We start from the raw sequence: 14,167 nt of genomic DNA, 5'->3' as shown, positions 1-14,167 counted from the left end.
CCTATATCTGACCCACCATCCATCTGCCTACTTTGTCCCTGTTCTTCATCTCCCCACCATTTTTTTTCTACTTTAATAGGCTAAAATATGGAACCAAGGTATATGTTTTTACTTTTTATTTTTTGAATAATTTTATGTTCTTCATTTTATAATATTTCTTTATTTTAAAAATTAATAAAGTGGGAAATAAAACAACAAAAAGGTTCCCTGGCTTCCCAAGTATCTTAGTACAGAATCCAAACCCTTTATTATGGCCTTCAAGTTTCTACATGCCCTGTCTCCTGCTTAACTCTGACCTAATCTCCTCATACTTCCCCTCTCACCTATGCCACACCAGCCAAACTGACCCTCTGGCTGTTCCTGCACTAGACCAAGCCTGTTCGTGTACTTTTGCCTACAATGTTCTTCCACAGACCTTGGTGTGTAGCAAAAATGTTTGGGAAGAAAGGAAATAACACTAAGAAGGTGGGTAAAGGTTGCACAAAGGCAAATCAGTTTGGAGATGACTCAGTATAAAAGCAGACAGGCTGTCAAAGAGACTTGTATTTCAGATTATGATCAAGAATGACAGGGATGCCCTGCCAGTGAAGCTCAATGGTTGAGTGTCAACCTATGAACCAGGAAGTCATGATTCGATTCCCAGTCAGGGCACATGCCCAGGTTTCGGACTCGATCCCCAGTGTGGGGCGTGCAGGAGGCAGCCGATCAATGTTCCTCTCTCATCACTGATGTTTCTATCTGTCTCTCACTCTCCCTTCCTCTCCAAAATCAGTAAGAATATATTAAACAAACAAAAAAACAGATGACTGACAGCCATATATTCTATAATGCTATCAAGGACAATAAAACTTTCAGGTTGTCAATGCCAACACCCACAGACTTTGAAATAAAAAAATAATTCATATGTAATTACCAGTATAGTCATCAAAGTTGACTCTTCCTCTCATTGTGTTCACAACTGACTCTGGCTGCTCAAAAATTTCCTTCTGCATAAATGAACTGAAGTTTCCTAAAGGAATATAAATTATATCATTAAAAAAAAAAGCCAAAGAATAACAAATTTGTACAAAACTGAAAATCTATCTCCTTTGACATAATCTTAGTAAATGAAATGAAACGAAAGGTCATGCAATAGAGGACAATGCTCATATATGACATTCTACCCTATCTGAAGAAAAATGAACAAGGAGAAAGAATCATGTAAAATATGCAGTTACAGATAAACAGGGAAGTGGGGCAAGCTTAAGTTTTGGATTCAAACCTAGGTTTGAATCAAGGATATTATTAGCTAAGTGACCCTGAGGAAATACCTTAATCTGTAAAATAAGAATAGCAGCTACTTCATAGCATTGTAGTATGGACATATACAGTAAGGACTTGACACATAGCTGTTACATAATAAGTGTTAGTTTTTATTCCCACTACAACCCCACCAGAAAGGAGAATAAAAGCCATAATCACAATAATTATCTATTCTATAATAATAAAAGCGTAATATGCTAATTAGACCGGACCTCCTTCCGGATGCCCGGGTCCCGGGTGCCAGAGGGAAGCCGGTGCCGGCAGCCAGGGGAAGGAAGGCCTACTCTTGCACGAATTTCATGCATTGGGCCTCTAGTAATAGATAAGAGCAGCAAACATTACGTAGGGTTCATTAAGTGTGTCAGGCACTATTCTAAGGGCTTTACATATATTAGCTCTCTTAATCCTTAATGAGGAAGAACCTATTATCCCCAATTTATATATATAAGAAAACTGAAGCACAGGGAGAATAAGAAAGGAATAAAGGACAGAACACAAACTATGTTTATAAAGCATCTTAAAAATTTCAAGTACTATTTAAATAATCTCTTTTTAATGTTAGGAAAAAAAAAACATGGATTAGTTGAAGGAGAACTATTATAAAACTAACAGATAATTTCTTCAGAGAATCATCTCTTTCCTGGGGCTATCCCTTCACTAATCATGTGGACAATTTCGCTCAGCACTGTGTTATCAGATTTTTACACTAGGACAGGAAGTAGAATGTACCCTTTCCAATAAGGACACCAAGCTATAACATGATAAAACTTTCACCCTTCATGATCTGCTGGAGTTCCATCTGGAGGGTTTGCACAGCTCTTCCAGGATGATCTCCTGCAGTTCGTTTAATTCGATGGATAGAAAGACGGCCATCTACCACTGCTGCTACGTCATCATCTTCAAGAAAGATGACGCGATTGGTGTGTTCTATGACAGCACTATAAAACATTCAAGGAGATATTACAATCAATAATCAAGGATGATTATTAAAACTATCATTGAACACAAAAATCAAATTTAAATACAAACTCAGATTTTTAATTATTTCCTACAACTTTTGTGATATCATACTATATTAGTACAGTTTTGGTAATATTATACTTGAAATCCTTTTTTTCTTGAAATATTAATGTTTATTGCATGTAACATTATTATATTTAAAAAATAAAATTTAAAAAGAGAAAAAAATACAAACTCTATCATCCTGCAATATTTCTGATAGCTTTCTGGTTATTGATGCCATTCCTCACAGGGAAGTCAGGGTGAGGGGTGGTCGCTGTGGACAATGAATAAAAGAATCTCTATGCAGCAACCTAAACCAAATTAGATTAGATCTGAAAGAAAGTATGGTTGTTTCTTCCTCATTCTATCCATCACCAAGTACTCCAATTTTAACTCCTAAGTATTTCTCAAAGCTTCTATGTCCACCACCACAAACCAATTCAAGCTATCATCAACTCTTTGCTGAATTACTATAGCAACCTCCTAACTTGTCCACCCACATTCCCTCCAATCTTCCTCCATCCACTGTCCATTTCTGCTAAAATGGATATCAAAAGGCAACTCTAATCAGGATTTCTCCCTCATCCAGCAAACCACATGACTGCTTCCCTTTGGCTCTTAGGAAATCAACAAAATGCATAACTGTGACCCCTACCCACCTCCTCTAGCCTCACTTCCCACCTCTATTCCAGCCCACACTCCCACCCATCTCAAACTCTCACAGGCTGATCAATCTGCAGAGAATGAATGTTCTTCCCTCCATCTCTTCACCTATTTAACTCCTAATATCTCCTTAACTCTCATTTCAAGCATCATTCCCTTAAAGAAATTTACTCATGAGGGTAAGTCACCTGTTATAAGCATTCTGTAATACATCACAGCTGGAATTCTACACTTGTGGGACTATTGATTAAAATTTGTCTTCTCTGTTAAGAAAGAGCTCTTTGCCCTAGCCAGTTTGGCTCAGCAGATAGAGCATCGACCTACAGACTGAAGGGTCCCCAGTTTGATTCTGGTCACGGGCACATGCCTGGATTGCAGGCTCGATCCCCAGTAGGGAGCATGCAGGAGGCAGCCAATCAATGATTCTCTCTCATCATTGATGTTTCTGTCTCTCTCTCCCTCACCCTTCCTTTCTGAAATCAATAAAAATATGTAAAAATAAAAAAAGAGCTCCTTAATGACAAGTAATATTTTTTACTCACCATTATCTCCTAAGCACAGTACATGCTTTGCTAGTGTGCAGTTAAGACCGTATGAGTGAATGAGTAAAAAAAAGGCTGAGATGTTTCTGCAACCTCATTTATTTAAGCTATAACTGTCAACTCTGTAACAAACCTACTTAATGACAGCAATGACACATCTTAGCACTGACTACACACCTATAAAAATTAGAACACACTTAAGCTTGAAGCTTGTTTTCCCACTGAGATAATAAATTCTCTAAAGTCGCAAACTCCATCAGTTTTCACTTTTAGATCCCCCTACTTTCAGGCACAATGAGTGACTCAAATACTTGTTAGCAATTTGAATGATTCCATTTTATATCCATTACTAGAGGTCCAGTGCATGAATTCGTGCACAGGTGGGGTCCAGCCGGCCTACCCCGATCACAGACAATTGGGCAGGGCCAGCTGGGGGGAGGCTACGCAGGAGGTTGGCCAGCCAGCCCCGGCCACAATCAGGGTGCTGGGGGGGGCCAATCGGGGGTGGGGCTGGATGAGGGAAGGGGCCACAGGCAGTTGGCCAGTCGGCCCCGCCCCCTGGTAGAACTCCCGGTCGAGGGGACAATTTGCATATTAGCCTTTTATTATATAGGATTATTAGTATTTCATTTATAAATGCATCTAAGCATCCCACTGCATTTTCTCACATAGTCTAGTACTATTTCCTTTGTAAAACTGATTATGTTACCAATTACTTCTGAATTAAAAAAGATAAACATCTACATTAGACTAAAAGTAACATGGTTTAGCAACTTTCCTATAATTGGTGGGATACTAAACTATTCACACTCCAATCTAAAATCTTTCATCCTGTCCTGGCTGAGTAGCTCAGTTGGTTACAGCATTGTCCCAATACGCAAAGGCTGTGGGTTCAATCCCCAGGCAGGGCACATGTAAGAGACGACCAGTGAATGCATAAATAAATGGAACAAGAAGTCACTGTTTCTATTTCTCTCTCTCTCTCAAATCAATGAATAATAAATTTTTAAAAATCTCTCCTCCCTATAAAACCTAGATAAGGCTCCTAAAAAAGGAGAAAAAAATACATGAGCTCAGGATAAATACATTGGAAAAAGTCTCAAGGTTTATTATCCTTTCTTTATTGATCTATGTGCTTTGAATTGAAAGAAAATGTGTTCTTAGAACCCATCTCCAAAAAAAGGTCACCTTCTTAATTAACAAAGTTCTCCTGTTCAACATGACCACATTTATACAAAATGACTTTCTGGTTTCCTGTAGCATCACAAGTTTCACTACAAATTCTCTTTGAATCAACTAAGGGAACTCACCTTGCATCAGAAGCAAAGTAATATTCCACCGCTTTTTCCTCAACAGGGAAAAGGCAAGTTGTGCTGTCCACACGAGAGAGATTGCAGCTTCCTTTCTTATCTTTGCCTAGAGCGCAGAGTTAATAGGTAAGCATGTAGAAAACCAGGGCCAATATAAAAATATACATAATTTTTTAGAAAAATCAACAAAAAACCATAGCAACACAAAGTAATTTCGGCAACTTTAAATGCTGAAAAAAAAGATCACTTATTTCCATGCAAGAAGAAAAACAGACAAAGCATGTACAGTGAAATAGCAACTATCAAAGAGAGCGTGGCAGATAACTGTGCTACAATATAAATGTTTTTAATCTTTCTTTTCCATGTAAAAATCAAAATACTTTATTAATATCACTCGTTTCTAATAAAGTATATATATATGGAATTAATACATATAAGTTTGTATACTTAAACTTATCATGAAATTATATTTAAAATACCAAAATTGTGTAATAAATAATAATAAAGACAAGTGGCATAATTTTTATTATCTCATACCAAAACTTCTCTAGATTTTAATAATAATTTTGTGCCCTGCTGGTGTGGTTCAGTGGTTGAGCATCGACTCATGTACTAAGAGGTTCAGTTCGATTCCCACTCAGGGCACATGCCTGGGTTGTGGGCTCGTTCCCCAGTGTGGGGTGTGCAGAAGGCAGCCATTTCTCTCCCATAGATGTTTCTATCTTTTTTTCTCTCTCTCCCTTCTTCTATCTCTAAAATCAATAAAAAACATAAAAAAACAAAAAAATAGTAAATTGGCCTAACAAATCAAGATATAGTTTCCACTAACTGTAATTTAAAAACAAAACAAAGATACTTAAAACTCTAACAAATAAGGAATGAAAATATTATAAACCCAGAACTTCTTCTTTCTTAAAATTGAGTTCTCTAACATTTAAGTTCGAAAAAATGAGAAACGGTCCATTTGCACTGACAATATCCTCTTTATTCCAGCACTTTAGAATTTTGACATCTCTACTTAATTTGTCAGTTATTGATGAAGATTTTTTTTTTCCTTTTTGCCCATTCACAGCTAAAGTCAAAATGGGAAAGCATACTGAAATTTGACAAATTAGCAAATATATTTTTTAATCTATTAATTGAAGGCTATATAAATGTCAAAGAGACAAAAGAGAACCTTTCTCCAAAATCAGGACATAGTAACCGTATAACCTATGGACACAATGACTAGACAAGATCATAAATATACTTGTAAAAATTCATATTGTGTTAACCCTCTAAAATGCATGTCTATGAAGACTTGGAAGTAATTATTCTTAGGATCACACATCCAAAGTTCTTCACAATCCATGATTATTTGGTGAGGTTTAGGCATGAAAACCAAATAGCTCTTCCCATCTAAATTCAATAGCAGAAATGATACTGTACTTCAAAAAATAAGTATTAGGTAACATTCTAGAAAAGGTAACACTCAAGACAGATAAAACAGATCAGTGTCTGCCAGAGGCTGGGAATGGGGACCAGGGTTGATTACAAAGTGGCAGTGGGAGGGAACTTTTTGGGGGATGGAATTTTTCTATATCTGACTGTGGTGGTGGTTACACACCTGTTTGCATTTGACAGAACTCAGAAAATTTTACATAAAAAAAAAAGAGTGAGTGCTGAAACCGGTTTGGCTCAGTGGATAGAGCGTTGGCCTGTGGACTGAAAGGTCCCAGGTTCGATTCCGGTCAAGGGCACTTACCTTGGTTGTGGGCACATCCCCAGTAGGAGGTGTGCAGGAGGCAGCTGATCGATGTTTCTCTCTCATCGATGTTTCTAATTCTCTATCCCTCTCCCTTCCTCTCTGTAAAAATATCAATAAAATATATTTTTTTAAAAAAAGTGAGCTTTATTGTCTTTTAAAAAGCAAATCAAGCCGTAGCCAGTTTGGCTCAGTGGGTAGAGCGTCAGCCTGCAATTCCGGTCAAGGGCACATGCCTGGGTTGCGGGCTCGACCCCCAGTGGGGGGTGTGCAGGAGGCAGCCGATCAATGATTCTCTCTCATCATTGATGTTTCTCTCTCTTCCTCTCCTTTCCTCTCTGAAATCAATAAAAAATATATTTTACAATAATAATAAAAAGTGAATCAAGAAATAGGTAAAATGAGTCCTGACTGGTGTGGCTCATTTGGTTGAACATCGTCCCATGCACAGAGAGGTTACTGGTTAGATTCCTGGTAGGGGCACACACACCCAGGTTGCGGGCTTGTTCCCCAGTAGGGGGCATGCAGAAGACAGCTGATCAATGTTTCTCTCTCCCTCTCCCTTCCTCTCTCTAAAATCAATAAAAACATCTTTCTTTTTTTAAATAGGCAAAATGATAGCCCAGCACCTACATTTTTTTTAAATAAACACAACCAGCTTTGATTATAAAATGCACTAAGGGGGCCGAGTTTCACTATACATGTTCTTTCTCCAAATATTGATTATTTCAGTCTTCAAGTAACAAGATATAATCACAATATTTAGAATAAGTTAAGGTATCATTACCAATTTAAATGAAAAGAACATTACTACTTAACACCTATATGACTCTTAAAATCTATAAAACATCTTTCTATATTCTCTCATCCTGATTTCATTTAAGTGGAATACAATTATCATCATCCACTTTATTTTGTCACCTGGAGAAAATAGTAAAAGCCTAAAAGCCAGTTCAGGGTTCTCCTCTTTACACAGCCTCTTCAATAAGAGGCCTACTTTTTAAATTAAACTCTGTTGAGCAGCACACTCTCTACCTATTAGGAGCTAGAGAGGTAAGGGTTACTAAAACATAAACTCTGACCTCAAAAAGATCTGTCCCGTGATAAATGTTTTCTCCAATTTTTTAAAACCTTAGCCAATGTTTTCCCATTGTTTCTAAAAGCAGCTTAAAACAATGTACAAGGTAATATATGGGTAATGTATACCCAGCAGAATTATTAACAGAAATCTGGAACTCTGGATTCAAAATCTGTACTCTCACTGGTAGACTAGTTTTTCTTCTGAAAAGGGAGGGAGGGGGATGAGGAAGATAAAAAATTCTAACATCTCAGAACTTTTATCTGCTACAGATAAAATAGTGAAAGCAGTTACAATCTAAAGATGAATAGGTTTAGAGTATTTTGCTAATTTTTTTTCAAGAAATCAAGAATTAGCCGAAACCGGTTTGGCTCAGTGTATAGAGCGTCGGCCTGCGGACTGAAGGGTCCCGGGTTCGATTCCGGTCAAGGGCATGTACCTTGGTTGCGGGCACATCCCCAGTGGGAGGTGTGCAGGAGGCAGCTGATCGATGTTTCTCTCTCATCGATGTTTCTAGCTCTCTATCCCTCTCCCTTCCTCTCTGTAAAATATCAATAAAATATATTAAAAAAAAAAAAAGAAATCAAGAATTATACATTAATAATATAGGTTCTAATTTCCTAAATTTACTTTTAGTAATAAGCAAATGGAAAGAGCACATCTTTTTAAAAATCTAATTATATCAATGAAATGTTCCAGAGTTTATATAGCTGAAAGTCTTATAAAAAATTCAAACTTATTAAAAAAGAACAATTCCAAATCCAAACAAAGCCAATCAAGATACTGAATGTAAATCTAAAAGTAAAATGTCATGCATAAAATAAAAACCATTAAAACCAACTATGTCAGTTAAAAATTAGGCTGAATTATTCAAATTACAACTAAGTCCAATCTATAGTAGTCTAGAACACAATGCTCTTTTCCCCATCTTGGCATCTTAGTTATAATACGGTATCCTACATGACTTTAATTTAAAACAAAGGAAAAAAACTATTTTTTTCAAATCTCAGAGACTTTAAAGAAACGAATTACTAAAAGCAGTTTTCTAAATGCCAAAAGCAGACAGACAAAATATACTCTGCAAATTAGAAAAATGTCAAAATATGTTTCCCCATAAAATAAGCACATTTTTAGAGGCCCAGCACATTCATTCACTCCAAGAACAAAGAATTAGTAAAGAATGAACAAAACAGGATAAGATTCCTCCCCCTCCATGCAGTGCATTTCCCACCTCTTTCTCCCTGTGATCCCCACCGTGTGAATTTTGATCCAATCTGAGTCCTAGCTATGGATATACAACAGAAAAAAATTCTACTTGTCAGAGAAATCACAAAACAAATACTTTTCATGTCTAGACAGAACTATATATGAGTGGATGTGACCAAAGAGGCATTTATTTCAATTTAAGGAAAACAATTCTTTATATCTACTGCATTCAATTTATACATTCTACCCATGGCATGATGTAGGAACAGTGTTTACCTGTTCTGTAGAGTATTGGAATGTGATCAGTAGAGAGTTTATGTTCACTTCGTACACCAATCAACAGAGGGCTACCTCGTCTGTTAATACAAAATTACACAGAATTAAACCATTTTTATAAACCACACATTAATGATATAAAATTTAAATGTGATGACTGAACACTCTTCAAATAAAGTTTAAATTCTCCCTCCAAGCTCAACTTCAGATATAACAACAGATCAATATAAACAGAATTTTTTAAAAAATATTCAGTAACAGAGCTAGACAAATCTGACCCACAGAGCAGGTTTGTCATTTTTTATTGGAACACAGCCATGCCCATTCTTTTACATACTTTCTAAGGCAGCTTTCACACTACAAGAGCAAAACCGAGTAGTTGCTATACAGGCCTTTATGGTGAAGGCACATTTATAGTGTACAGAGATAAGCTTACAATTCAAAAGTTTCAAAATACATGTAATTATTAGGCATTATTAAATTTATACATACCTTGTGACAACTGCTTGGCCAGGAAAATGAACACTTTTAAATACAAGTGCAAAAGCACCTTCCTATGGAGGGAAAAAAATGAGTCAGCAATACATATGATTATCAATTATCAAATGTGAAATGTCTAATACATACTGGCTTTACCACAGAAACTTTGTTTACATAACCACTTTTAGCACTAGTTTATAAATGAGTCTAAATTTTAGGCAGACACTTCCTCTTGAGCTTTGGTGTATCAAAGACCCACTTTTTAAACAAGCTTACTCTTAAAATAGGCTCAATAGATAATAGCTCCAAAACAGACCATTTTAATGGATAAAACACATCTTTTTTTCTTGGTCTAATTATATCAATAAAATGTTCCAGAGTTTTCATAGCTGAAAATACTATAAAAAATTCAAACATACTACCAATGTTTCTCAATAAATAAATCATATCTCCCATACTATCTACAGTGTATAAAAGAGAAACATGCAAATTAACCATCACTCCCCTACACCCACCAGCCAATCAGGAGGGAATATGCAAATTAGGAGAAAGATGGCGGCCTCCCAGCTGGGAAGGGCAGGACGCCTGCTATGAGAGGAAGGGCAGGGGGTGAAGGGATCTACAGGAGTGGCACTCTGGCCACAGTGAAGGCGAAGATGAAGATGGCAGACTCTGGCTGGAGTCTGCAGCAAAGCAGCGAAGACGAAGATGGCAGACTCCGGCTGGAGTCTACCCCCTTCGTCTTCGCTGCAGACTCCGGCCAGAGTCTGCCATCTTCATTTTTGCTGTAGACTCCGGCCGGAGCGAAGGCCTGGGTCCCAGGTGCCGGAGGAAAACCAGTGCTGGAAGTCAAGAGAAGGAAGGCCTATTGCACCAATCTCTTCGTGCAATGGGCCTCTAGTACATTAATAAAGGGAAGATAGAATTAGGAAAGGACCCAAGTTCAATACCCAAAACCCATTTATACCAGTTAACTTACACTCTTTTTTACCTTGATATTGGAGATAAATATATACTATCACAATTATTAACATGCACATCATACCACCCCCTCTATCCAACTTCCTCAAGGACAGGGCCTAAAAAAATCAAGAATGAATAAAAGAGGAACATGAGGTAGGAAAGGGAAGAAAACAATATAGAACACAAACTGGTTTATACAGTGAGTAGAAACAAGACAAGACTGGGAAGGCACACTACTCTGCCTGGAGTAAAGGGAAGGAATGGACCTCTATTTTCTTTATCTTTCTGTCTCCTCCTTTACTGAAGACATCATGAGGATGGGAGGAGGTGGGCAGTGAAGGTTGGAACTTCATTGAGAAGTAAAGGGCTTTTAAATGGGAAAGCTAGAGTTATGAGTGGGGAAGGGAGGTAGAAATCACTATGCATTTGGACTTTTGTGAATCTTTAATCTTTATTTAGGGCAATTTAGATGGGATCAAAAAGAATACCACTTTTCTCTTGGACTGGAAAATACTTTTCTATAGAGGCACAGAGCCAAGGAAAAGTCCCCATAAGGAAAAATAAGGAGTTGACTAGACTGACTCAGAGACAAGCAAACATTATCCCAGAATAAAAAGTGTACATTTCACTGAAACTAACCTGACAGGAAGCAAGAAAATGATGAGTCCATGCCTATGTATACTGTATACATGTTTGTGTGTGGTATGTATGGGTTTGTATGTGTTTGTGTGTGTGTGCATGCATACTTTTTGGACAAACTGATTTTAGGTTACTTTTAATTCCCCTAACACAAAATTACAGTGAACGGAGTAGAATTTTAAGTATGTGGGAAAGGAGGGTTCATCAGTGGAACAACAATCCCTCAAAATTATTCAGGTTGAAAAGTTATATATGGAAAGTAAAAGCCAAAAATATTTTAAAATTAGCATAGTTCCTGCTTCTCAAACTTAATTTTAAGGACATATTATAAAAAAAAAGACATATTATGATTAATGTTTGCAATAATTATCTTTAAAAGGATGGTTTAAAGACTGTTGGTTGCCAGGGGTGAGGTAGGTTGGGTAAAATAGGTAAAGGGATTAAGAAGTACAGATTGGCAGCTACAAAATAGTCCCAGGGAGTAAAGTACAGCACAGGGAATATAGTCAATAATATTGTAATAATTATGCATGGTGCAGGTGGGTACTGGAAATATCAGGGGGAACACTTTGTAAAGTATATGATTTCCCAACCACTATTGAGTGAAAACTGTAATTAAAAAATAACTTTTTAAAAGTGTGGTTTAATACCAATTGTTGGATAACTCTCTCCACCAAGGTAGTGAAACTGGTATCTTGACTTTCCCGATTGTCATACATGTACTTAACAAGCTTGGCAATTGTTTCTGTGTCTGTTTCAGATTCAAAGTCATAGCCTTTACTTTCCTGTAATTAGAAAGAAAAAAAATTGACACATTTAAGGAAATATTCATCATATCCAAATCTTATCTACAGAATTTTTTCCTCAAAAATTTCACTAATCAATTTCTAATCCTTTTGACCACCATACCCCATTACCCACTGTTCAAAATTAAGGTTAACAGGAGCAAAGTCAAGATGGTGGCATAGGTAAACACAGCACTCGCCTCCTCCCACAACCACATCAAAATTACAACTAAACTACAGAATAACCACCTGAAATCTGGCTGAATGGAAGTCCTGCAATTAGAGAATTAAAGAAGAAGATACAATGAGACTGGTAGGAGGGGCAGAAGCGAAAGGGATGATCCACTATCCATATGTGGCATCTTTTAAATCAGGAGGAATATCTTGGCTTATGCAGAGGTTCCTCGTGAGGTGCAAAGGGTTCCAGCCCATACCAGACCCTGGGAAGAGAAGTCTCTGTAACTTCAGGCTATAAACACCAGTGGAGATTGTGGCACAGTTGGGTTGCTGAAGTCCCAGGCAATTCCTCTTAAAAGGCCCACACACAGACTTACTCTAACTCAGCGCTGGGGCAGCAACTTGAAAGGATTCAGGACATATGGGAGGAACTAATTTGTCTGGCACCAGGGCAAGAACTGGGGGCAGCTTTATCCCAAACAAAAATGCTGGCAGAGGTGCAGAGAAGACCTCTCTGCCACCATTCCAACAGACAGTTGCCATATCTGAGTATCCATCAACTTGGCCCACAAGTTCGCCCCACCCTGGTGATTCCCTGAGACCCCATCCCACCCAAATTGCGTGCTCATCCAACCTGTTTGCAGTGGCTTTTCCATATAAATGGCCTCTTGGCTCAGGCTTCAGACTTTCCTAATATCTCTCAAACAAGCAGCAGCTGGCCTCAATATGCCCCATACTTCTCATTAAGTGGCCCTAGAACTAGCAATAGCAGCAGCCTGCCTTGGTTCACACCTTGGCCTCTCCTGGGCACCTCCAAGCCCAACACAAGTAGCAGCCATCTGCAGATCACTCCATAGCTTGACGGGTGTCCCCAGGCAGGCCACAAGCAGTAGCTGACTTTGCACCTCCCAAGAGACGCCAGAGCCAGTGTACCCGGTGGTCAGCTTCAGACCATGCCAGATTATAGCCTACTACAATCCGCCAGTGACATACTCAAGGGGCAGACTTGGTGAGCACCAAAGCCCCACTAAAGCAAGTCCTGCTCCATAAGGGTGTCTCCTGCACAGCAGCTCTTCCTCTGTAGTGAAAGTTGGTCTGCACAGCCAATTGGCCTGGGGGCCAATCCCTTCCAGTGATGCCAAAAGCAATCGAGGCTCAACTACAACAGGAGAGCACATACAACCCACACAGGGGCACACCTAGAGTGCCCAGCTCAGGTGACTGGGGAGGCTGAGCCACTGGGCTCTACAGGACATATACTACACAAGGCCACTCTAACAATTCCAGGTGACATAGCAGCTCTACCTAATACATAGAAACAAACACAGGAAAGCAGCCAAAATGCAGAGAAAAAGAAACATGTCGCAAATGAAAGAAAAGAAAAAGAACTAAATGAAATGGAAGCAAGCAAACTACCGGATACAGAGTTCAAAGGATATTTAAGAAACTCAATGAGAACTTCAAGGAACTTAGTGAGACCCTCAACGACATAAAAAAGGAAAAGTCAGAAATGAAGGATACATTAACTGAAATGAAGAATAATTTACAGGGAATCAACAGTAGAGGATGACAAGAATCAAATCAGCGATTTGGAATGAAGGAGCAAAAAACACCCAATCAGAAAAGAAAAAAGAATCTAAAAATATGAAGATAGTGTAAGGTGCCTCTGGGACAACTTCAAAAATACCAACATTCACACCAGGGGGATGCCAGAAGGAGAAGAAACGAAGCAAGAGATTGGAAATATATTTGAAAAAATAATGACAGAAAACTTCCCTTACCTGGTGATAGAACAAGACATACAAGTCCAGGAAGCGCACAATGAATCCAAAGAGGCCCATAACCAAGACACATCATAATTAAAATGTCAAAGGTTAAAGACAAAGAGAGAATCTTAAAAGCAGCAAGAGAAAAGCAGTTAGTTACTTACAAGGGAGCACCCATACGACTCTCAGCTGATTTCTCAACAGAAATTTTGTAGGCAAGAAGGGAGTGGCAAG

The 14,167-nt window shown here is 38.2% G+C and overlaps 1 protein-coding gene across 2 annotated transcripts in view; it reads right to left on the bottom strand.

The window, feature by feature from the left end:
• The window catches only part of GFPT1 (glutamine--fructose-6-phosphate transaminase 1), a 67,060-nt gene that overhangs the window by 19,449 nt on the left and 33,444 nt on the right, over window positions 1-14,167 (bottom strand). Inside the window, exons 6-12 of one of the 2 annotated variants that reach the window (XM_080686439.1) lie at window positions 11,856-11,990; window positions 9,616-9,677; window positions 9,124-9,203; window positions 8,873-8,926; window positions 4,820-4,925; window positions 2,077-2,240; window positions 914-1,009 (exon numbers count right to left, since the gene is read on the bottom strand). In XM_080686439.1, coding sequence (XP_080542565.1) covers window positions 914-1,009; window positions 2,077-2,240; window positions 4,820-4,925; window positions 8,873-8,926; window positions 9,124-9,203; window positions 9,616-9,677; window positions 11,856-11,990 — 697 coding nt within the window. The remainder of the gene's footprint in view (window positions 1-913; window positions 1,010-2,076; window positions 2,241-4,819; window positions 4,926-8,872; window positions 8,927-9,123; window positions 9,204-9,615; window positions 9,678-11,855; window positions 11,991-14,167) is intronic. The other variant, XM_080686440.1, reaches the window with a different exon arrangement.

This window comes from Plecotus auritus (assembly GCF_963455305.1).
Source record: "Plecotus auritus genome assembly, chromosome: 8".
NCBI classification, from domain to species: Eukaryota; Metazoa; Chordata; class Mammalia; order Chiroptera; family Vespertilionidae; genus Plecotus; species Plecotus auritus.
This window is presented reverse-complemented; position numbering and strand designations above follow the sequence as displayed.